General features: G+C 41.1%; 1 protein-coding gene across 8 annotated transcripts in view; it reads left to right on the top strand.

The window, feature by feature from the left end:
- The first annotated feature begins 244 nt into the window (after positions 1-244).
- The window catches only part of MEIS1 (Meis homeobox 1), a 265,720-nt gene continuing 240,139 nt past the window's right edge, over positions 245-25,825 (top strand). For 6 of the 8 annotated variants that reach the window (XR_010115681.1, XR_008650622.2, XM_063617909.1 and 3 more), the window contains exons 1-6: positions 245-980; positions 2,852-3,078; positions 4,954-5,095; positions 5,687-5,737; positions 6,537-6,587; positions 8,018-8,164. Coding sequence is in view for 6 of the 8 variants with exons in the window: in XM_063617909.1 (XP_063473979.1) it covers positions 969-980; positions 2,852-3,078; positions 4,954-5,095; positions 5,687-5,737; positions 6,537-6,587; positions 8,018-8,164 (630 nt within the window). In the remaining 2 variants the exon portion in view is untranslated. Of the gene's footprint in view, positions 981-2,851; positions 3,079-4,953; positions 5,096-5,686; positions 5,738-6,536; positions 6,588-8,017; positions 8,165-13,055; positions 13,062-25,825 lie in introns of all 8 variants that reach the window. The other 2 variants (XM_055240799.2, XM_055240798.2) reach the window with 1 other exon arrangement.

Here is a 25,825-nt window from a genome sequence, read left to right as displayed (position 1 = left end):
GAGAGAAAAGAATACTGAAAATAAAGCAGGCGGCCGCGGGCTACTGCCTGCGTTTGTGTGCGTGTGCCCTGGGTGTGTGGTGTTTGTGCCTGGGCGTGCGATTTAATGGAGCGTCTCTCTGCCTCTCCAGTGCGGCCAGAGCTAGCTTCGCGCACCCACCCCTGCCGAGGAGCCTACTTGCTGCAGCCCAATGCATTGTGTAAGACGCGACCTGTTATGGCCACCACTACTTCCGGGTTCTAGCATTCTGGTCGGAATCCACCTCTCCGCCTGTGCAACACACACTTTACACACGCACGGGGACTGCAAGCGGGCAGCATCGATCGTGGCTCCTTTAAGACAAACTCAAGACAGACATTTTTTTAACCCTCCTTCTCTAATCTCCCTCCAGTGCAGCACTTGCAAAGAGGGAGAGAGAGAGAGAGAGAAAGAAAGAGAGAGAGAGAAGAGAGAAACTGATTAGGAATTAGGACTGATTCAAGGGAAGCGAGCGCTAGGGCTTTGTGCATTTGAATATTAACATTTGAGGTGTTCTGACCAGAAGAAGACAGAGCGGATGATCATTCATTCACCACGTTGACAACCTCGCCTGTGATTGACAGCTGGAGTGGCAGAAAGCCATGAGATTTGGTAGTTGGGTCTGAGGGGCGCTCTTTTTTTTCCTTTTCTTTCTTTCTTTTTTTTTTTTAAACTGATTTTTGGGGGAGAGAAGATCTGCTTTTTTTTTGCCCCCGCTGCTGTCTTGGAAACGGAGCGCTTTTATGCTCAGTGACTCGGGCGCTTTGCTTCAGGTCCCGTAGACCGAAGATCTGGGACCAGTAGCTCACGTTGCTGGAGACGTTAAGGGATTTTTCGTCGTGCTTTTTTTTTTTTTTTTTTCCGGGGGAGTTTGAATATTTGTTTCTTTTCACACTGGCCTTAAAGAGGATATATTAGAAGTTGAAGTAGGAAGGGAGCCAGAGAGGCCGATGGCGCAAAGGGTACGTATTAAAAAACAATTGTGGAACTCAAATGTGAGATTAAATTGAAACGTGGCCGAAAGACACTGCTAAAAAGTTTCCTTTTTTTCTCTCTCTCTTTTAAAAAATGAGGCTCCTAAAGCCGTGGCCTAAAGCGAGAGGATTTATTCAATGCATTTGTAGACTTATGTATGTTACTTGGAGTTGTTAATTAAAGGAATCTATTTATCTATAGATTCCTAAACAGCAGCTATATAAATAAAAATGCAAGCTCAAACAATCATCTGGTTTTTTTTTTTTTTTTTAAAAAGCTAGATACCTAAAGCTGTAATTTGAACATTCAGAGATCAGAAGTTTAAAGTTATGTTTAAACTAAAATATGCAGCTGGAAACTTCTGATATGTTATTGATTATGCTCATCTTTAATATCACTAGAAGTATTTAGCTTTTTAAAGGAAATAACTTTGTCATAGTATAGCCAATTTTTTGGTCAGAAAACATTCATCTTTTTATAGTAATTTCAATTTGTATAGACTTGTATACGAGGCAATATTTTGCAAGTTTCTCTTAGGTAAGCCCTCTACTAATTGAATACTAAACACACAGTTACTCACTTTAAAAATGCAATACTAATTTCTCCATATTCCTTTTTCAATGGAAATGCAGTGAGAGTAAAGTGAGACAATGACAACCCAACTGAGGTAGTTTCTTAAAAGAAAGGGGTCTACAAAAAGCCTTCCTTGCATAATTTGTGTCCTGGTCCTCAAAGCCCTGTTTGCAAAAGAAAGTTACTAGGCTGACACATTTTTCTTTACTCCTTTGGTTCAGGCAAATGTCAGCGTTCTTCCAAACTCTTTTCACACCTCTGGCTTTAAGGAGATGAAAGTGGCAATTCCTCCTTTCTTTGAAAATCATTTCACTCTCAGCGCCTCCAAATCTTGGGAAAATAACTTGCCTGGAATGAACGAATTAGAAAAACCTGAATAGCTAAATTTCACCCACACAAAATAATGACAATCAATATGAAAGTAGTTTTTTTTTTTTTTTTCTGGAAGAGGAAGATGGGAGGTTGTGCATTTGCTTTTGAATTTGCTTTAAACCTGGTGAGTAACATTTGCCTCCTTGACTTCTAGTCTGGAAAGAAAGTTCATAAGAGTAAATAAGAAAATAGAATATTAACTGCTTCAACTATAGATTTTCTTTAACTTTGGGGGTGGGGAATTGCCCAATTCTAAATTCAGCTCTGATGTTCAGGAAAAACTACCCTTCTTTGAGTTTCACTTATAAGGGGTCAGTTAGTTTTGTATAATTTAGCAGAGTTTGTCTTGGAAAGCAAAAGAAATGCAGTGTCTTGTAGGACTGCCTAACCTCACGCTGGCAGGGAAATAAAATGAGAAGCCTGTCTAAATTCACGTGCTTTGCGTAGCTGTTCCCATCGTAACTTTTTTTTTTTTTAATTCCCTCTGATGTGAAGGGGCTGTGAAACTAGGCGGGTTTGCTGCAGTGTCCTGGCACGTTTTATTATTGTGATTTTGAATTTCTTCCTCCAGAGACATGCCCGTTTCACCTTCCACCCTCGGGAGAATGCTTCTCTTTCTCTCTTTCTTTCTTCTTTCCTTCTTGCCAAAGGAGCCTGAATTTCTGAACTAGTTGATAGGGACACAAGTTAGGGCAAGATCATTCATACCAGACGAGTCTCGCTGAGAAGTCTGTATTTTTTACTTAAAGCTTTAATTTTAAAATAAGAAAACTCAGCTTTATAGATGCAAGGCCACCGAATTCCGGGTGGAAGGACCCAGCTGGACTGACCTTATATAAGCTCGGTGCCTTGCCGTTCTCCCATTTGCCCGCCTGGCCTCCTGAACCTTCTTTCTCTCCTGTTTGTCACGCAGTACGACGATCTACCCCATTACGGGGGCATGGATGGAGTAGGCATCCCCTCCACGATGTATGGGGACCCGCATGCAGCCAGGTCCATGCAGCCGGTCCACCACCTGAACCACGGGCCTCCTCTGCACTCGCATCAGTACCCGCACACAGCTCATACCAACGCCATGGCCCCCAGCATGGGCTCCTCTGTCAATGACGCTTTAAAGAGAGATAAAGATGCCATTTATGGGTAGGTACAACGGGCAGCAGGTTAAGTAGTTGAGACTCAATGCTTCCCTCTTTCTCTGTGCCCTTGGTAAGAGGAAAGTCAGAGTTCTCTGGATTGGAGGTACATCTTTGGTGACTTTTCATTCACATTTCATGGATAATTTGGGGAGGTGGCCTGCCATCCCTGAAGCCCTACATCTCCATACACACTCTGTGCACATCCAGTGCCCTGCTCCACCATGGCAGTGCCCGCAAGGGGTCCCAGATCAGAAGAAGCTGGCTAAAGGGCCGTTGTCCCCTCTCAGACTCCTTCAGCGGGCTGGAGTCCTCCCTCGCTCGATTTCGCCCGAGAGCGTTAGGGGTTTCTAAACGTAGGCGCCTTTGTGTTGGAACGAAACTTTTAGTTTAAGGGAAAATCTCTTTTAAGCCACTGATTGTTCTGGCTTGCTAAGTTTACTCAGCAGCCTTATGCTGGCTCTGCCACTGCACAATAAAACCAAGGCAGGACAGTTGCAGGTCAAGCAAGGGGGAACATGTTTTGCATTTAGGGAGTTTGACCACTGAAGTCAAGGAGAGGAGCTTGAATTATTACACACATTAAGAAACTTCTACATGTTTTAGAAGTTTGTGCTCAAAGGTGAAACCTGCAGGATTTAGAAATAAGTAAATTCGGAGTGCTCTTCCTCGGAGGTTGTTTTCTGGCCGCGGTTTACACTGCTTTCTCCTCCGCCATTCGATTAGACCCTGGGCTAGTAGAATCCTTTGAAACTCACTTGTGCCTACTGTGTGCCGATGAATTTGGGAACCTCTTTTTACTTTGCAGAAACTTTTATTTCTATTTATTTATTTTTGGAAAATCAGGACACACTGACCCTCCCTCGCTGGAAAAAAAAAATATATATATATATAATCTTTTTGCTCTATTTTCTGATCCCTTGTGCGATGGGCTTGTTTAAATCCCACGGTTCTGTCAGCAGAGTTAACTACAAGTGGTTTAGGCTCTGGGACAGAACATTTGGGGAAGCTTTGTAAAGGACCCCAAACTGTTAAATTCCCAGCTGAGCTGTGAGAGCTAATAAAAGACTTGAGATACTCCTTGGGCATTAGAAGAAGCTTTTCTTTCTTTCTTCTTCTTCTTCTTCTTTTTTTTTTTTTTTTATGGGCTGAGACAAGCGACATCTAGGCCCCTCGCAATACTAGCTGCTTTGCCACTTCGCAGAGACAAAATGAAAGGCTCTACCGCAGGAACATTTGAAGGAACTTTCTTTGGGGGGCGGTGGGGGCCATCTGCGAAGGGAGGGGAGTGTGCGAGGAGCTGAGGAGGAGCCTCCCGGCTCTCCGAGGGCCTTGGGGTTGGGATCCCTAGGTGCAGCCCGTTGACAGTCGGCCCCACGGCCATGGACGTCCTTTCCCCAAGTTAGCTGAGCGCCTGCCACCGAGATCCCCCGAGCCTGGGCTTCTCGCGGCCGCGTAGGAGGAACTCGCAGAAACCAGCCCTCCCCAACCCTCCGCCCGGCGCCTTTCTCCTCCACCGGATCCTGGATGTGCAGTGGAGGGGACGAGGGCTTGTCGGGTGGGAAACTTAATTCAAAATGGCTGCTGGAAACGCTTGGGTTTTATTCGTAGCAAATGTTGCCAATTTCTCCGGCCAGATACGCTAAACCGATCCTCAGATACCGTCCATGGCTCAGGGCCTCTGACTTCAGGGCTCCAGGAGGAAGGGGAGGTGAGCGGTCACCTGGGTCCGGGGGATGGGGAGGAAAAGGAAAAAAGTAGATGACACAATCGGAGAGGGGGTCTATTCCTCTTGCTCCTCCAGCTGTTTTTCTTGGGCACCTTTTTCCATTGACTGGGGACTAATCATTATGTTGTTTGTGACTGTTGTATTTTCTTGCAGACACCCCCTCTTCCCTCTCTTAGCACTGATTTTTGAGAAATGTGAATTAGCTACTTGTACCCCCCGCGAGCCGGGGGTGGCGGGCGGGGACGTCTGCTCGTCAGAGTCATTCAATGAAGATATAGCCGTGTTCGCCAAACAGGTCAGCAAAATAGATGTTAAAAAGTAAAAGAAACAAAAAGAGAGGCCCCCCTTCCCCAACACACACACACACACACACACACACACACACGCGCGCGCGTGCGCGCGCGAACACACACACACCGCACACTTTCAAAAGTAGTCAGCACGTAGTCGGCCTTAAGCCATGCATGTTACCTCCAACCTCAGATTTTGTTTCTGTCTGAGTGTCTGTTTGCAGATAACTTAAAATCACCCATCTGCATCCCCACTCACCCTCCAGAAAGCAAACGTGGAGAGCTCACTCTGCAGAATAAAATCAAGAACACCACGGTTGTAGCTGCTGTGGACTTGGCGGGCTGAGCAGCCTCCCCGAGAACCGTAGTTGCTGGTAGAAGTAAGATTGAGCTCTGGGCTTGTTTTCAGCTTATTTAATTCACACTGAAATATTTCTGCGCGGGACGAACTCGGTGTCACCGGGTCCCTCCCGGAGGGTTACATCCTGCCCCCGACAGCGTAATGAGGCAAGAAACTAGGAAGGCCACCAGATTTCAAATTTTTCTTTCTTTTTTCTCTCCCCTCCCTCTCCCCTCTCCTTCTCACTTGTATTTAGATTCGCGCAGAAAAACCTCTATTTTCTTCTAATCCAGAACTGGATAACTTGGTAAGAGCGGACCCCTATTACCCTCCCCCCCCTCGACCCCTCACCTCCCACCTCCAACGCCCTCAGCTTTGCTTTGAGAGCCCTGAGATTTCTAGACCGGTCTTCCCGTGCCTGCAGGTTGGCTGCAAATGTTTCTGTCCACGGACAACTGGTCCGGGACAAGATCCCGGGGAAATAAATTCATCTCGAGAGGGGCCGGGCGAGCCGGCGCGGGGAAACGCGAGCTTTTGTTTTTTATGACAGCCGGGCTGCGCAGCTCTAATCAGCGCGGGGATTTATCTCCCGGCCTGTCAGCGTGTGTGCTTAAACTTTGCGGACTTCCCAGCCCTCTAAGTCCCATCACGAGGGCAGCCACCGGACAAGAGCCCCCAAACAACCAGTTTGCCTGAAAGGTGTAAGGAAGGCAGCAGAAACTTTGCAATGGGAAAAGTCACAGTTTGAGGGCCATTTGGAATATTTTTCTGTCCACTCCTTCCAAGGACACATGTAGTCCAGTGTTGTGGCCCTTTTGGGGTGGGGTGGGGCCAGTGGGACTGAGAAAGGGGAGAGCCATGGGGGAGGAGAGTGTTTATGATCCCCACTTAGATGCTCTGTTGTTGTTTTAGCTAGTTTTTTCTCCTTAAGAAATATAAACCTCTAGATGGTACCCAGTTGCTGCTATTAAGTTTTAGTGTTATTGCCATAAATCAAAATAACTCTATTTACTGGTGGGAGGGGGTGGGCTGGAGATGGTAGAGCTGTGACAGCCAGTTTTCTGCAAGCCAGGAATGGGGTGCTTATTGTTTTTGTATCTTTGCAGATGATTCAAGCCATACAAGTATTAAGGTTTCATCTGTTGGAATTAGAGAAGGTAATTTCTCTAGCCTCTTTTCCTTTTACTTACCCCTTACCCCCAAACACACAGGGGGGAGGGTTCAGAATGGCTGAAGTTCAGCCTTCTGATACATTTGCATAAATGTCTTTCTTTCTGGTAATTAGTGTCAAGGCCAATCTTAGCGTCCATTTCTCTTTGCAGTTTAATTACAATTTCAGCCACTAAAACCAGGATCACAAACGCCCTAGCCTTGTGTCCATTCTTAATAACTTGCTGGCTTTGTGTAAATAGTTGCAATTCTGTGCATCCCAGCTGATGTTTAGAATGCTGCTCTGAGGTTGTTTCACAGGTTAATACCTCTGTTGTCTCTTCTCAGCCTCTTCCTCCTCTTCTTTGCTACCTCTGAGGGAGAAAAAGGTTTTGTTCAGTTGTAGTGAGTTTCTGGAAGACAGTCTTGAGAGCAGGGGCAGATCAGACACAGGGGAGAGGCAGAAGGGGAGAAGGAGGAGGAGCGGGAAGGAGTCTGGAGGAGGTGGTGGGGAGGCACATTAAACGTTTTGCAGAGACAAAGCAGAGTTGATAGTTGTGTCAATTTCTTGAATCTGTGAATTCTGCACACACTCCACCTTCACACTCAAGAAAGGGTGTGGGATAACATGATTTTGCTAGCTGTTCTATAAATCTCAGCAATAAAAACTTAATGCATTGTAATTCAAACTAACATTAAATTGCAAGCACACTGGGATTTCTTGTGAATTTTTGCATGTCAGTGATGCCTGGGGCCTGTAGGAAACCTCTGCACTTACACCTAAATATTTTGAGGCATTCCTTCTCCTTTCTGTAAAAAAAAAAAAAAAAAAAATCAATTTGATACGTTTTTGTGGCTGTATGTTTTCCCATATCAGGAGTACTGGCAGCTTGATTTCCTTCCATTTTTTTTTAAAGAAAGTTTTCTAAAATATGCCCCTTAGATATAAAAACCTTCATTACAAATATAATAAGGACTTGGGTTGTCAGGCATATATCCTATGCCACCACAGTACAGGTTCTTTGGAGAATATATATGTCATATATACACATGTATACATTTTTTTTCTTAGACACATTGGAAAGGGATTTATGATAAAGTCACTGGATGAAATTAAATAGTTTACCTTAAATGTCACCTACGCAAGTCACCTCTCTAATGACCACAGCCCCAGGAGCAGATGAATTTAACACGGGTGTTGAATATGTTGTAGCCTGTGAATCATCTTGTCACTGTCAATTTTCTGGGATATCTCTATTTTGCAAGAAAAGAAAGTTATTCCTAATTCTGGATGCGTCTGGGGGTCTCTGGAGGACAATTGCCCTGTGTTTCCCCTATTTGGAAGTTTGGATCTCACAAGGGGGGTGGATTGCACTTGTCAATGTCATTTATGCACTCCTGATTATATTCCCATTTTTTTATTTCTGTCATAATGTAGGTACACGAATTATGTGACAATTTCTGCCACCGATATATTAGCTGTTTGAAAGGGAAAATGCCTATCGATTTGGTGATAGACGATAGAGAAGGAGGATCAAAATCAGACAGTGAAGATATAACAAGATCAGCAAATCTAACCGACCAGGTATGCGCTTTTCAATTTCAACATCCCTGGGAAAAAAAAAATCTGTATGCATATTGCTTGCTGGGTCACTACCACCTCCTTTTATTATTTGCATATGATTAAGTCCCTTTTAGATACATTTCCATCGAAATGAAAATTTTTGAATAATGTGGCTATTATTGCTTCATTAAGGCTGGCTCTGGGATTCGACCTGAAGAGATGAGCTTGTAAAAGCTTTGCTAGCAAACTTGACCTGTTTCTTGTCGCTTTTAATTTTTGTCTTTATTTTATTTACCCTCTATAATAATGGGAGTGTTAACTGCCAGTGACCGCCTCTGATTGTAGGGGCTTTGTTCCGGAGCATTTTTCTTCCTTCTATCTTCAAGAAAAGAAAAGTGTAGGGTCTGCTTATTTCTTATTTTATTAGGAATAAATCCAAGATAGGTGGTCTAAGAGAGACAGCGAGGGTTTGAAATCTAGCAAATGCTGGCTATTTTCTCCCTGTCTGTACGGTTCATTAGCCTGTCTTGTCAGTTTTCCTCGGCCGAACGCTTCTAGACCTCACTGAACATTGCTTTGTGTGGTGTTCACTGCAAGCTCGCCCATTTTATTGTACTTAATAGAAAAAATAAGACCAGGCCGAGGTTATAAAAACAGATAAATATGGACTTTTCTCCTCCTTCTTTCCACTCATCCTCCAGCTGGTATGCGCTCTGGGCCCTCTGGGTTGGCAGCTTGTGGACATGTCAGCATCAGGGGCACCCCGGCGGCTCCCTGGGTAAGGAGGGTGGGGGACCTTGCACCGCCTTTGCTCTCAACTGAGGGCCTTGGCTTGCTGCACCCCCTCCTCTCCTGCCCTCCCTCCAGGCCCTTCTTCCGATGCGTTACTAAGTGGGGACGACTTTTATTTGGAGTTGCTGTGGGGATTTCTCTCTGTGTGTCACCCCAACACCACCGTTTCCTCCCAGGGTGCCTCTTTCTCTCCTGTGGCTGTATCTCTGGATTGGTCCAAAGGAGTTGCAAAAATGCAATGAAAGTGAAAACGTGTAGAGTGAATGAGATGAAACAGGGCTCAGAACAGTTCTGTTGCGAATTGTTGCAAGGCGTCTAGAGATTTGGGTAGCTGGCCTGCTCTGCACCCTCCCACCCTTCCCCCCTATATAAGTGAAGGCCCAGCGTTGTTTCTCTTTCTGACTCGGCACGTGAGTCCAGACTTGGGGGAAGAGATCAGCCTGCCTTTGTTAAGCCAAAGGCCAGCTACTCTGCCAGCTCTGCCATGATCTGTTGGCCAGTGCCTGTCTTGTACAGTCCTTGTCGAGCGCCTGACGCCTGGTTCTTAGTGTCATCTTACGGTTTTCTTCTCTCAACATCATCCTCTTAAAATACATTCTCAGCCTGATTTTCTCTGGGCAATCCCCGCGACACGGGCTGAATTCCTCTTTTGCCCATGGGGAGGGAGAAACAGGCAGAGCAGAGATTTAAAAGTGCTAATGCGCCGGGTCCGCACTGTGATCTGGAGAGTTGGAAACTTTCGGCAGTGTAGACGAGTGCACAGAACACGCAACATGCGCAATCCCAGTGCAGAGGCGGGAAAACTGCAGGCAGCTCCTAGCCTTGGCCCCCGCGGGCTGCCCGGGCCTCACGTCTGGTTCAGCCCGCCAGCCCTCGCCCGGGAGCTGTTGAGTGCAGATTCTGCTGAGGAACCCTCGAGTAGCTGCTGTGGAATAAAAATTGCAATCCAACAAGCCTAACTAGAAAATGGGATTCTAAAAGCTCCGGAGTGCTGGGTACATAAAGCTATTTGAGCAAATTACAAGAATCGCTTAGGGGCATGAATGAAATCAACACTTTAATTGCCTCCAAAATGAAGATTTATACCCCATTTTCTCAAGGAATCATTATTTTATTAAAGTCAAAGATAAAAGACCAAAGTTATGGGAATTTTTTGGAGGGGGGAGAGAGAATACAAAAATTAATATAATATCATGGAGCTCCCCGCTTCTCCTTCCCTAAACTTTTGTTACCCAATTCCCTTAACTTCAGATATGCAAAGATTGGTATGCAATTGTATCGGATAAAACTTCGCATTTTATTCTCTTCTACCTCTAAAATGAGAATCTGACTTCTGGTCCCCACTGGTTAAGAGTGGGCTTCGAAGCCTTGGCTGAGCTCGTGGCGCTGTTGGCCTATGCGCCTGGGCTCGCTTGTGTGACCCCCTGGGGCTCACCCAGGTTTCAGCTGGTCGGAGGACAGCAAACCCAAGGTCCGGTTTGGAGAGGGGAGCGCAAAGCGCTGGGCGCGTGAGGTACAGTGCCACGGACGCCGGTGGGCACCACTGCCCTGGGGAGCTGAGGCGCGACGAATGAAGCACTAGGGCGCCTGGTGGGCGCCAGTTCTCCGGTCTGGAGCCTGCTGGCCTGTCCCTCCGGGGCGCTGAACCCCTAGTGCGGCGTCCTGGGGGCCGGGCAGGAAGGATGGCCTCTCCACCTGTCTGCGAATGCAGCCCAGCCAGTTTGAGCCTCCGCAGAGGGTGCGCTCCGGGACTGGACGCTTCTGGAGCTGTGAGAACGCTGGGCCTTGTTAGCTCATTAACCCCTCTGCCTCTAGGGCCCGTTGGCGGCACGGTTTATTTTATTTTACTTTTTTTCCTCGGAGGGCGCGAAGACTGCCACCCGCGCGGGGACCTGGGATCGACGACTTTGATACTAGGCGGTATACCGGAGAGCTAAGTCGGCGGAAATCCACTTGACCTTGTAGCGTTAGTCCTTTTTCCTTTTTCCTTTCCTTTCCTTTCCTTTCCTTTCCTTTCCTTTCCTTTCCTTTCCTTTCCTTTCCTTTCCTTTCCTTTCCTTTCTTTCCCTCTCTTTCCTATTTATTTATTTATTTTTCAAATAGGATTAAGACACCAGTAGAAGCTGTAATCCCGTTCTTCCCCACAGTCAGGTTCCTTCCCCCACTCCCAGTCTTCGGGGCCGCCTGGAGGTCCCTGCCAGAGAGAGCCACCTTGGCGGGCGCAAGCCTCCTGGGCGCCCTCTCCTGACCGCCGCGCTCTCGGCTCGGCTTGAATGTTCCGGGCTCCCCGAGGCTGGGGGAAGCGAGGGGCGCCAGGGGCTTCCCGGCCTCAGCGTGGGGCGAGGTCCCGGCTGCGACCCCGGAGCAGAGGGAGAGGGGGGCCATGGCGCTAGGCGTCGAGGCGAGGGTTGAGACTCTTTGGCTTCAGAGAACGATGCGGGTTCGACCGGAGGCGGGGCGCGTGTTCTAGGGGCCCTTGGGTGGATTAGGGGGCGCCAAGAGGGGTTAGGCGGGGAGAGGCCTGGCCACCCAGTTGCTGGACTTTAGGCCGCACTCCAGGAAGGAGCAGTCGGCTTCCTTCCTAGGCCGCTTCTCTTGCGCGCCACTCCTTGAATCTAAGCATTTTCCACTCCAAGAACGCGTTGGGAGAGAGGGGAGAGCGGAGCAGAGTCTCTAGGCCCCCAGGGCCGTCTCCCGGGGTGGCCACGCCTGTCGGTAGCGAGCCGAGATTAGCTAGGTCTGTGCTCGGGCCTCAGCGGCGGCCCTGGCTCTTCCCATAAGCAGCGGGAGGCAGAGAAATGGTCCCTTTGGATTACAGTTTTTATTCAACAGCAGCTCTCCGGGGGGTCCTCCTCTGAATCTGCATTTAGCAGCTCCTGGGCGAAGGCTGTCGGGCTGCACAGGACGCCCTGTTGCATGTTAATCCAGATTTGTCTCTGACGTCTGGGGAGAAGTAATATGGCTTGCAGATATGGAACCAGAGAGCCACGCTCGCCAGGCAGGTTAAATGCCAAGTGCTGCCGAGCTCCCGGGGGACGGCCGCCGGGGCTGTGCAGCCCAGACTGGAGAGCGCAGGGCCGCCAGGCCTCTGGGATCTGGGGCAGGCCGGGCCCAGTGCGCTTTGGTTCCCAAGTGGGCCTGGGAACTCTGATGGCGATTGTTTTATTTCAAAAGTTCACAATGTTGTTTCTGAAGCAGAGTTTGGCTTAAAATCCTTTAAACTGAGGTAGAACTTGACAGAAAACGCCCCCCTCCGAAGAAGCGGGGGAAATTCTTGCAAGGGAGATTTAAGCTTTCTCTTTAAGGGAGGTGTCACAGTCAGGGATGAGGCAGGGAGGGCAAGAAACAACCTAATGTGCTGCGTGGATTGGATCTGCTGCTTTAGAAGCAAATAGATAGGGCCAGCGAATATTTACGAATACTAGAAATGTCCGCAATTCCTTGTCATCCAATAAGAAAAGTGGACACAAACAGTGGGAAGCAGAAAAATGGTCCCTTTGTCAGGTAGTTTGTTTTTAAATGCTTCCATTTGGATACATCTTATTTAAATTATAAATGCTTCGTAGGTTCCCATTTAATGCCTTAATCCTGAAACCTCTCAGTCCACAGGACTTGCAAGTGATAAAGTCTTAGCATCACCTAACTTTACATTTGATTGTGTTGTGGGTCATGTGATATAGTTTTAATTCCTTTTAAAATATATGTCAAATGGAAATTATGGCAGGATTCTCTTTAATGATTAAATAATAAGGTGTTGACTGCTTGTCACTACACTGGCTAATTGGGATGTTCATTCTAGGCCCTTTATTACATAGCACCCTTTGAATTAAAAGTTAGTTGTTTACTGGGTGTATTTTTATTGTTACTTTCTGATTGGCTTTTAGTCTGTATTTATGTGTGAGTTTCAGAGTAGGGATGTATTGATTCTTAATAGGGACACTTTTAAAACATTCTAGAAAAAACAAGGGGAACAAAGTACAGCATATATGCAGATAGGTTGAGATCAGTTACATTGGTAAATATCTCTAAGTCTAAACGCTAATACTATAAAAAATCCTTTGCATAGCTACCCTCTCTCTCTGTCTGTCTCTTTCTCTTTCAATCTCTCTCTCAGTGGAAGTCCCCAGTGCAAGTTGCATGAATAATGGAAAGCAATGATACTAATGCTACTTTGTACAAAGTAAAGCCTCATAACAGTAACTATTGTTCAGTGATTTAACTAGCTCCATGGCAGTAGGTCATTCAAATAGCAATTCTTCTCCCACCAGAATGACTCCATTGCTCACCATTCTGAAATATATAGAGTAGTTGTTTTATATAGCTATTTGTCCTAACTTAGAGACTTGTATTAGAAAACATGGAGAATCTTAAATAATAGAGGAAGAAGAGAAGAGAAGGAAGAAAAATGTATTAAAATGTGGGCCGGGCTTTCAAAAAAGTAACTGAAATATCATGCTAGAATTGTCCAACTTTGAAAATATATAAATTTTAAATCATTATGTTTTCAAACACTCATGTGTTTGAATTTTTAAATGTTTGTCATAGTCTCAAAAGATTTAAAACACAGCTGTGTCTGGGTGACAAGAAAAAAAATATATCCAGTAAAATTCTATACTCTTAAAAAACAAAAACTATTTGTGCTCCCATAGTAGAAACTTATGTTTATTAAGGCCAAGTAGATAGACTAAAGTATTACCATGAGGCCTATGGTCCTAAAACTAGCTTACCTTCCCTAGCGTACCTCACAGGTGGAGTTGGAGAAACTGTGAAGAATGCATAACAAATTATATTAAGACACTTGCCATAAATGAAAATACTGTCAACATGAATTTAAATGAAGTATTCTCATATTGGTAATGTTATGCTTTCCATTGCAACAACAATATTTTCTTATGAAACATAAATATGTCAAACAAATGTGAAATGCTAAAGTTTTAATAAATGATCATTTAATCATCAAACACAACCCAAGTATGTATACAAAAACTTTTAAAGGAAAGTCGGCATACAGCCAAATTGCTGTAGGGACTAGCAGGGAAATGATCAAAAAATGAACATGAAATAAGACTTCCTGTAAGAAGGTCTATAATTCAAAATTATTTGACTCCACTGTCAGGGAAATAGTTGAAGGATAGTAAACTGATACAGTTCTCAGTCATTTTTGTTACACAGTCTTAAATGTTTGCAACTGTAGCATTTTACATGGCCTTTTGTGGATTACGATATCTGTCATATTTGAATCAAAGTACTATAATTTATGACATAATTGAAACAAAATTTTTTGCCATTTCTCCTGAGTGCAAAAAAATTAAATATTTAAGAATTAAATAAAAAATATGGGAAAGCATTCTTTTACAAATAAAGAAATAAAAATAGAATGCGTGTGACACAGTTTATCTGACAGTTGTGCAGATGTTATTATAGATTTAAAGATTTTCCAAATCCCAAGTAAAACAACACTGCTCTAAATCCCGTTGGGGTTGCTCTTCTTACTAAGCAGGAAATATCAGAATGTAATACCTGTATAAAAAGTTCTGGGCTAAAACATATAAAATACAGTCTCCCAATTTAAGTTTTAATAATAATTACAAAATTTGATTTTTGGCATCCTGTAGAATTTTGAATATTTTGCTATCCTTAACATACACGAATAAACCATGGGTGTCTAAAATCAATTTTGAAAAGTTCAAGCAAATGAGTGTGTCCATGTAGTGTAAAAGATAAAAGAACATCTTCACTGTATCTTTAATTTAACATGCCATGATTTCAGGATTATAGGAATTTAGAGAAGCTTTTTGGAGCCTTAAACAGACTATCCAGGAAGTATACCTACATTGGCCAATTGCTGGAATCCCTACACTTGTAAATTGGATGTTTGAATAAATGGTATAAAGGATACTATGTGAAATAAGTGAGAATATATTCACTTAAATATTTGTCACTAGAATCCAATTATGATCAATGTAATGCATTCAAGTGCACAGAATTAAAGCAATTGGCAACATTTTACTAGACTTTCTTCAAACACTCTTTTGCCAAATAGCATTTCTTAATCTAGAAAATATGCTCTTGTTAAAGGAAAGTACAAGAGTGCAAATGTTTTTAAATTATTTTATATTCTTGACTTCTTGGTTCAGAGTTTCTAAAACTGACTAAAACATAGTATCAAGGGTTGATTCTCTGATAGAAAAAAATGCTTATTTGTACACATATTGAATTGAATTATACACCTGTTTTTTATTGGTGTCATGAGTTTATACAATCAAATACAAATTACAGCTGGAGCTGTATAGCTGTATATCAATACAATTGAAGTTTATAATGAAATTGACACAAATTATAGCTATGTCTGTTTTAAGATATAAAGTAACCATATTATGATTTTTTCATGACATATGGACCAATTTATATGGCATACGCTAATGGAGGACAAATAAGTTGAGCAAAGAAGTTGTACTTTATTTGTAATTCTCAAAAATACATTTCTACAATGGATTCTTCCCTTGTACTTCATAATTCCATTTACAATTAATAGAATTTATATTCATGAAGTAAAGAACCTTGAGTGTGTAATGTTATGGTTCTTTAAAAAAACTCAAATAAAATCCTGGCATGCACCTATAGTCTCAGCTATTCCAGAGGCCGAGGCAGGAGGATCACTTGAGCTGAGGAGTTGCCAGCTTGGGCAATATAACAAGACCCTGTTTCAAAAACAAGACCAAAAAAATCCTTAAATGAAATCATATTATTCAAAAAAATAAAATGCCTATTATTATCAATAAGTTTACTAAGTGAAACTTTAAAAATGACCACAACCTTATGAGTTTAACAAATGTTAGCAACTATTATAGTTGTGCTGCTGCTTTTACATTTTAACCAAATACAAAGTCTTACATTTTACAATGGACTTAAATATACATTATTTTAACTCATTTAGAAGGTATCAGTAAATAACATTTTTGAGTGATATTAGAATTACTCTAATATCAGTATATGACAACATTCTAGTACTAATACCTGACCACATAAGCTAGCTTAGAATGAATTGTTGCTTGTGAATTTCCATTTCTATAGAATTTTCCTTACGCTTTACAATATGGTAGCATGTTTATTATCCATTAACTTTAAATTTCTGGGTTGTTGGTTATTATTTAGCAAGATAGAACTATATCTCTTTCTTTTTCTGATCACTTTTTTTCTGCCCTTTGGAAACCTATGCCTGAGATTTGAACTTGAGCTAGTTTGCTAGGTCTCATTTTCCTATTGTAGTGCCTTGTGGGTTATTACCCATATGTGGGTTTGTTTTCGTGAGAAAATGAAGAATGTTACTCACTTCAAAACAGGAATGAATAGAGGCCAAAGTCATCAAATATTCCCAACCTGTGCTTTACAAGTAGGTGAAAAACTGAAAACTGTGATTCTTATTTGTCTTCCCTAGAGCTGTGAACACTTGGTATAAAGATTTATATTAGCCCCTTTGTGTTCTTCCTCTAAAAGCCTAAATGTTTATTTTCAGCAACTGTGTTCTTAACTGATTGTCCATATTTGGTCCCAGACCTCTATAATTTGTATTTTATTCTGAATTTGCATTCATATTACGTCCCATAGAAACTCTTTAAAGTGAAGTGTGTTTATGACTATTATGAAACTCTGGAAAATGAAGTTTATAATGAAATTGACACAGCCGTCAAAAGGACAATGAAGAGAGCAATTTGACTGTACACCCAGAGTTTCCTTATCCCATCTCAACTTGTAAAAGGCTTATTTCTCTTCTTTTAAAAATATTAGAAGCTGAATGAATAAGAATTTCTTTGACAATAAACCTCTTCTTATGTCTCCAAAACTATTTGGAGGTGTTCTCGAATATTGACTTAATTTGATAGACAAGCTATAATTAACTGTGACCTATAGTGTTTTCTGTTATTCAGAGATTATTCCTTAGCAATTTGAAAACTTAATTTCAAACTAAATGACGTATAATGTCTGAAATTCTAAAGGCATATTTACGCTATTTACGTGGAGTGTTTGTCTACAGAGTTTCAAAATGGAGGTACTTTAGAGAGGTGGAGGAACAATTTTTACATACAAAGTCTTGGCAAACTAGCTAGTGCAGGTGGGCTCTTTTTGGATACTTTTCAATATATAGCCTTCCTATATATTTACTGCAGTATTAAAATTTTTCTTCCTGAAGGAAAAAAAAGCTCTGTGTTTCATACAGAAACTCATATATGACATTTTAAACCTACACATTTCATTGATCATAAAATCCAGCTAATATATATATATAGAAAATTTGAAATAGCAGCAAATAGGTAAGATGCTATTGCTATTATGCTACAATCAGAGCAGAAACTTTAGCAGTACAATTAATTAGGCATTTTGGGTTTAGTTGCAACATTTACTTGAAAGTTCCCACCAGATCTGGAGTTGTTTTATAATCCATGCTTGAGAATACTTTAGTGTAAAAAATTTGTGATAAATCACCATTGAACATTACTTTTATTTAAAATTGTTCCTTCCTAAGAGATGTAGTGTCAGGAGTAACCACCCTGCCCTTCACTCTTGAACATAAAAATGTATTATTTATTTACATTCTATCATATACATTATTTATGGGAATTATACTATAACTCTACAGAGCATATGGAATTCATCTTCATGAGATAAGGGTGGCATGTCTGCCAATGTGGTATAGCCCTAAGTAGATAATAAGGATTACCCTCAGACTACAGATAAATATTATCTCTTATAGAGTCATTACATATTTATATTTCATAGCTCCAGATGCAAATGTAGTGTGCCATTTTCATTTTAATTGTCATAGTTTTCTTGGCTCTAGCTTCTAACAAAGAGAAACAGGAATTTTACATTTGGAATTGATCTTGATGATAAATTAATATGTTCAAGAAAAAGAAAGATATTCAGTTGCAGAATTATTTAACCCCCTTCCTTTCTTTCAGCCTGCTTTCCCTGTCCTTAATGTGCTCCAAAATTTTCTGAAGAATGTTGTTCATAAAGTTTGTAGCACTGTTTGTGTATTTGGTGGCTTGGCCTATTGTTTCATTATATTTTGGGATTTTAAAAGCTGTGTTTAATAACAAAATAAGCAAGAAAAACATCTGAGTTATTATGTCCCATACTTCTTTGCACAAAATAACAGAGAGATGTAGAATATGCTTGTTCTGTGCATATGAAGTGTATTGTTGGTGTTCAATTTTTTTTATTCTAATAATTATTCAAAGGCGGTAACAATCTGCATTTAAGTGAGTATAAACATTTTTATTCTGGAATTTGGAATTTGCAGCAACTCAATTTTATTTCCCAAATTACCCTGCCATTTCAATTAGGTGCATTGTTCTTCACTCTACTGTTGCGACATTCTAAAGGTTTGCTTGCCATCCTAATAGTGAATTGTTTGAGTGTTTAATATTTATTGAGGGCATGTAAAGAACATGCCAATAGAAAAATAGGAGAACAAAACATTGACAAATCAATTATGGGGCTTTTCTTTGCTCATAGTATACTTTCAATATTCCAAATACTCTGTAACTGTTAAATAGTATGAATAGTCTCTAGAATAATAGCCTTGGGTGTGGCTGAAGAATGACATTCTGATTAACTGGAATTCCTTAAAAAGTTCACAGTGCAACTCAGCATCCTACTTCTGGAATTCACAGTTGCTTTGGCTGATCTCTTAGTTAAGTATCTTGAAATATAGAAAACTTGACCGTTGTAGGAACCGGAAACTCAAATTAAATCTCAAGATGCTTTGAGAAAGGTCTCACTGATGATTTTACCCAGGATAAATAATGAAGGAAGGGAATAATCTTTTCTCAACCTCCAAATTTAACATTGTCAGTGGGCTTAAAGATGCAGACATTCTTGAGGAATGAGAGACACTTAAAACACAGAGTGTTGTAAAAAATACAAAAAATCAGAAGTGCTTCTAAAGAAACCATCGGGAAATTAGAAAATACGCTATTAATAATTATCAGTGGAAATCAGTGGTAAATATAAATTTCTATGATTCTTTTATTCAAAGTATAATGCTATGAGGTAGTAGAATAAAACAAGACTATATCTTGGCTGAATTCTTTTTTCTTCTTATGTCTCAATTGTGTGTTCTCTGGCTCGAGAGTTTAGAAATAGAAAAGAGAAAACTTCAGAAACACTTGAGACTAAACAGTTAAGTGTACTGCTTGTCATTTTTAGTTACACATCCTTTCAGGAAGGTGGTGTTCTAATGAACTATATACAATTTAGAGCCAGAGCACTTATATTTGAATCTAGACTTTGCTGTGAGAGGGCAAGTCACTGCACCTTGACGGGCCTTAGTTTAATAATCTGTAAAATGGGGATAGTAACATTACCCACTTTATTGAGTTACTGTAAGAACTAAATAAAAATGCATCTAAAACATTTAGAGTAGTAAATCCCCAATAAGCACTTCATTACATTATATTTTATCTTCTTGCTTGTATTCTGCCCAACCTTCAATAACAGGAATTGAGTTTATGGAGGGAGGATTGGGTGCTGGTTGATGGGGATGTTGTTTTACAGAGTATTTTATAATCACAGAGTTTAAGAAATATATCTTAATTCTTATTATGAGGGGTCATTTTTATTCTGATTTTAGCATAGCGTAAAAGGAGACTGAACTCAGATATTTTGCTGAGATAGTATAGTGAATCACTGCAGACTCACTCCTAGGGTAAAATTCAAATAACAGTTATGTAAGGACCCTGTGGCTAAATACTTTTCCCCCACATTTCTGAATACAAATACTTCATGCTGAGGTCTTGTTGCTTTCAGGATATTATCTACTTTTACTCATTATACAATTTTTTCTAAATTATTGGATTTTTCATTTTTTTAATTTTTTTTTTTGCTAGGAGCCTTGCCTAGAAAGTTTGTGGTTTGAAGTTGTTTTATATAAAACACTTTTAAGTTTATTTTATCTTAATTTGTTTGCAGAACAAGGAGCACTGATACTAAGTTACGAATGTAAAATAAAACACTGGGAAGCAAACAATCTTAGAAAGAGGATTTTATAACATCAGGTATACTGGCATGTAATTTACTGATTCTTCTCCCACTGCTAAGTAAAAATAATAGAAAATGATCAAAGTTCAGCAGAAAACTCTCAAAAGATAAATGAATAAAACGGTTTGAAGTATTTAGGTATACTTATTTGGAAATATAGTGGTATCGGTGGATTAGGGTTATTTTTCAGTCAAACATTTAACTCTATGAACTACAATTTATAGGTATGATTTCAAGAAGCACCTAGGGTCATTAAAGTCAGTAAATATAAGAATTTATTTTTATTAATAGCATGCCAGTTATAATACAATGGCATAAAAAAAGAAAAGGTTATCAAAACATAGATACTTATTACTAAGATTTTTAGCTTATTGAGGCTTTATCTTCTCTCTTCTTAAGATTTTTCTCTACAATAAACTGCTAAGTAGAATTTGAACATTCAGGGCACTTGAATAATTTCTGTTACTTACCAGTTTTGAGACTTTGGTAAAACTGATTGTCATTTCTGGTCAATTGCGCTTTGGTTGTAATTATTCCTTTTCTTTGTAATTTGTCTGAATGTACCACATGTAGAAATCTATATTATCTTCTTAGACCACGGTAGGGTCACCATGGGATGATGTTAGCATTGATTGTCAAAGTTAAAGAATTGGGCAAAAAGTATCAGTGCTGTCTTGATTTCATCAGGAAAGCCTTTGGAATATTCTGAGTGTTGTTTTACATCTGTAGACCTTTGCTTAGCATAGTTGATTCACTTATAATTTATTGGGTAAATTAATTCAACTGTGCAGGTTAATAAATTCCTGAAAATGTTAGAGTGGAGACCTAAAAGACACCAGGCTGTTGAAAACTAGGGTTTCAAGCAGCATTGGGAAAGTGTTCTATGGTATTCAGTCCTGGCTTCCTAAGGTCCCCACCCTCACTGCCTGCCACAGCAGCCCAGCGCCTAAGTATTGAGAGGAGAATGAAACATGCTGATTACAGGACAGTGGGCAAAATCTTTAAGGGATAGCAGATTTTAAAAATATATCTTACAGCCAGGCTGCTTTAAATTCCATTACAATGTAATTAAAAAACCATTAGATTCATTTTTAAACATTCTTTTGCCTCATGCCTTACGTACGTGATAGGTGTGTGTTGCGGTGTGTGCGTGTGAACCCATGTGCACACTCATGTCTGAACCCAGGCTTGAGTGATTTCTGAAGCTTGAAGAATCACCTGGTAGAAAACTTCTCATTTAAAGATGAAATTACTCCTTAGAGAATTTTCACCACAGCCAAGAAAGCACAAAAATTCTTTTCCTCCTCTCTACATGCCTCATTACACAGAGATAGAGGATTCAATGTTTGAAAAATTATCATTTTTGTAGGTTTTATTTGTGGTACGTGAGAACTGAGAAATATGGAATTCTATTTAACAGATGCTATGTCTACCTATACAAACTACCCACAGCGACTATCATATGATTTTTACACATACACACACACACACACACACACACACATTTATTTGCAAGCAATTCACCAGAGTTGCTTAGCTGTTAAGGTCTTAGAAATCTGTCTCATTTGATGCTGAAGTGTGCACACTTATGCTGTGTGTAAAAATACTGGCCGGCACCAATGTAGTGAGTGCAAGACGTAAGAGATGATTACATAACCAAGATGCATTTCTAGATTAAAAGTTCACAATGGCAAATATGACAGGGCTGGAACTGTGAGAAGAGGCAGTGTGGTGTGTTGGTGAAAGCCACAGATTCTGAAGAGGGATGCTGGATTTCCATTGTCTTACCGCTAATTTACCATCTGCCCTGAGTCACCAGAATTACCCTTCAGGCCTCTATTAAGTGGAGTCATAAGCACATTTTATCACAGCATTAAAAAAAGGCTCAACAAGAACCCTGGCAGGGCTTACAGACTTGGCAAAGGTAAGCGAGTGAGGGAGGGGGCAGAGAAGGAAATGAGCAAAAGGAGAGTTGGTGGAGAAAGTGGATAAAGTGTGTGAGGGAGGTAGCCTTTTAAAAAGTTGGCCTCTCTGCCAAAGGTGAGTGTGGGCCTCCATCAGGGAGTGTCTCAGGCACCTACCACTCTTTTCCCAGAACCAGCAATTGCCTCTCTGCATTTTATCCACTTTTCAGCAGGGCATAGTGTGGACTTAGAAAAGGTTTCTCTAAAGCATGCTATTTCACATCCATATCATTCCTCACAACACTTTAATGTGGCCCCTGAATCCACAGCATGTGTGCACAGTGAAATATTCATTTGTGAATGTTTATGGCATTTCAAAACATCTAAATGCTCAAAAGGTAAGAGCAGTTTTTCTGTGTTAAGAAAAAAAAAGGCAAAACGAAACATACTGCCTAAACTTCTTGTGGTTAAATGAATTTTGCTTAGTGATTTCTAGGGATTATTATTATTATTTTATTTAGAAATCCACATAACTTTTTTTCCAGAATTACCTGAATTTGAAGTTGAGTAGATGTAGCCCCAAGGGAGTATGTTTTGAGAGGAGCAGGCTGTATCTAGGGCTCTAGCAAATTATAGGTGCTCAATACATGGTAGTTGAGTGGGTTGAATGATTATATGGTGTGTTTTGGTTATCAAACAGATACAAATGTGAGCCACCAAGCATTTCAATAGGAGTTTCAGCATGACAAGACTTTAACTACTCAGACATAAAAAGCCTTCTCAGCATCCCCATTCCCCAGCTTCAGGTACACACAGGTAAATGTGTATTGTTTCTCACAGCAGCTCCTGTGCCCCTTCTCTTCTCCTCATTTCTCTGCATATGGATCTCTCTCTGATACCTTTCCTCTGATGGAATCACTGATTGAGGAGTGTATAAGAAATGATATTTGCTGAAGTCATGCACCTTTGAGGACCCCGAAAAACACTGTTTAGACAGAGCGGAAAAGTCAAGGGGAGCCAGGCTAATTAGATGCACCCCCCCGACAGTGTGGGATGCTGACATACGGCGATCCCATCCATTGTGCTTCATGGAAGAGCACAGGTGTGCACATGGACACGTACGGACGGACACGGGCAAGCCTGCCAGTGTGTGTGCATATGTATGCCTGAGTACCATGCACACTGGTGCCTTCCCCATGCGGACCTGGAGACTGTCCTCACCTAGAGATAATAAATTGCTCACTTTTGGAGACAAGCCAGCTCTTTCAGGCCACTAGAGATCACTTACTAAAGAGACCCAGGTGATTTGAGAGAGTAAATGTACCTCCCCAAAGAGAAAGCTGCCTATTGATAGGTGCAGACTGACTTCGAATTTTGAACACTGATTATTTCATCAATTTCTACGTAGCTGCTAACTGACCCCTTCACAGTAAAGATCATCAGACTCTCAATTATCCACCTTTTTGAATGGGACCAGTAGTGAAGAATTTTTGAAGAAAAAAAAAACAACTCTATTTTTGGTTCGAAAAAAATGATTCTGGCATCATACTGATGTGGTGAATGACTAGGAAGATGTGTCAAGATGCTTTGTATACTGTAAAGTGATTTATAAATATTAGGTATCAAATTAAACTTGATGAGATGGGGGGGAGCAAACCACCTGTAAAAATCATGTTATTCCAAGGTGAAAATAAGATCAGTTTGCATTCCCTGAGCACACAGCAGCTGGGAGATAGCACAAAGCATACCAAGCTGTGCACGAAGCCAGCTCAGGTTAACCATTCCTTCCAGAAGGTCTATACACTGAATACACCTGTATGTAGATATCCCAGGGTTGGCTTAGGTCAACTTATGTTGTTACATTAAGAACTATAGAAGCTGCCATTTATTGAGTGCTTGCTGCATGCTTGACAATTTACATATGTTATGTCTGCAAGGGAGTACTTTTTATCCCCATTTACAGATGAGGACATTAAGGTTTCAAGAGGTTATGACTTATTTAAGACCATGTAAGTGGCCCAATCAAGTTTCAAACAGGACTCTGTCTAGCTTTAAATTTTCTTTCTTTTGACTGTTATGCTACAACTGAGTATTAATCTATTTTTATAGTGGTGTGTGTTTGTGTAAATGCAAGTATGTGAGGTATATTTAAATTGTACTACTCTTTTTTAGATATTTTGTGATGTCTCTCATATGGGAGAACACAATGCCAGGTGACAATTTAACAAAGATTCCATATGTATTACTTAAGTTATTCATTCAAAAATATATTTGTATCTAATATAATATCAACATTTTCCTAGGTTGGAGGATATAGGGGTAAATAAGATGTAGTCCAGGATTTCAAAACATTCATAGTGTAGAATTGTAGACAGGCACAACAGGTCATCATAAAGCAAAGAGTGAAAGGCTAGAAGTGTGCATGAGATGGTCTGAGCCTCACTCATCCAGGGGATGATGTGTATCAGGGAAGGTTTTCTAGGTAAGGTGGTATCTGGGCTGTGCCTTAAATAGCAAGAAGGAGATAATCAGGGGCTGGGGTCAGGCAGGGCAGAGCAAGGCACTGCAGGCAGAGGAGAAGGATGAGCATGGGCCTGGAGCAATAAGCAGCAGAGTATCTGTCAGAAATCATGTGCAATGGGATGTTGCAGGAGCAAAAGAAACAAGGAGAGGAGTGGTCCCTTGGAGAGATTATGAAGGGCTTTGTATACCATGGTAAGGACCTCAGATTGTATTTTGTAGGCAGTGAGGAACAGCCCATTCATTCAACAAATGTTTCCTGTGTGCCAGCCAACTGCTGGGCACTGTGATTGATAGTCAGGATGCAATGGTGAGCAAAACTGACACCATGTCTGACCTCACAGAGCGTATGGTCTGGTGGAATGGAACTCTTTTAAAGTTTGGGAGTGATGAGGGCCTAAACAAAAACAGCAGTCATGAATATGGAATAGGGGAGATTTATTTCAGAACTATTTGGGGGTCAAAAATAGACAAGATTTGGTGACTGATTGAATGGGGAGGTGGAGAGAGAGAGATAGAGATAGAGCATATGAATGGCTCTCAGGTTTATACCATGGGTGGATGATGTGATACCTACTAGAACATGGAATAAAAAAGAATGAGTAGGAAGTTTGGTGGAGACATGAAGAGTTTAGCTTTGGACTTGCTGAGTTGAAGCAAGTCCACTTTCAGACTTCTTGAGGTGGATGTGTTTGCATGGAGATGGTTTCGCAGGTAGTTGGACATACAAGTCTAAAGACCAAAGGAGATTCAGACACACACATCTGGTAGCATATAGGAAATCAAACCACTGTGGAGGAGGGAATTATCCAAGGAATACCTGGAAAGTGATAAGAGGACCTGACGTCTGTCCAAATTTAAGGCATAGATTGAAAAAGAGTGAATGATAGAAGAAAAAAAAGTCACCAGTGGTAATTTTATTCAGGAAGCCAAGATAGTTTTTGAAGTTGCAGTTTGTTTGTTGGGATGTTGGTGGCACAGTGACTAATGAACAATTCAGATACGTTCCCTAAGCACTCGGTGCCTGCTGAACATGAGCCATGCACTGTGCTGAGCCAGGAAAGGAGAAGACAGAGAAGATTAAGATACCATTCTCACTCATGGAGAAGCCTGCAGTCAGGGCAGCTCATTGCTTCTATTTTACTACCAGATGCCAGTAAGATTGCCTTAGAGATTGAAAATACCATACATGGAATCAGAAAAAAACCCAAACCACTTATTTTGAAGTATTCTTAAGAAATGATAGAAGGAAACGGGAGTGTTCTAGCTGTCAAAGAGAGAAGATATGGGGAGAATCATAGCTTGCTTCAAATATTTTAAATGGCTGTCTCTTGGGGCCCTAGAACTAGAAAAAACATGAGCAAAAATTAAGTTAGTTTATATATTATATATCGATCAAGAAGAACTGACTGATGGAGTGCAG

The sequence above is a fragment of the Symphalangus syndactylus genome, chromosome 14 (assembly GCF_028878055.3).
Source record: "Symphalangus syndactylus isolate Jambi chromosome 14, NHGRI_mSymSyn1-v2.1_pri, whole genome shotgun sequence".
Taxonomy (NCBI): Eukaryota; Metazoa; Chordata; class Mammalia; order Primates; family Hylobatidae; genus Symphalangus; species Symphalangus syndactylus.
The sequence above is the reverse complement of the archived record's forward strand: the minus strand, read 5'-3'. Positions and strand labels throughout refer to the sequence as shown.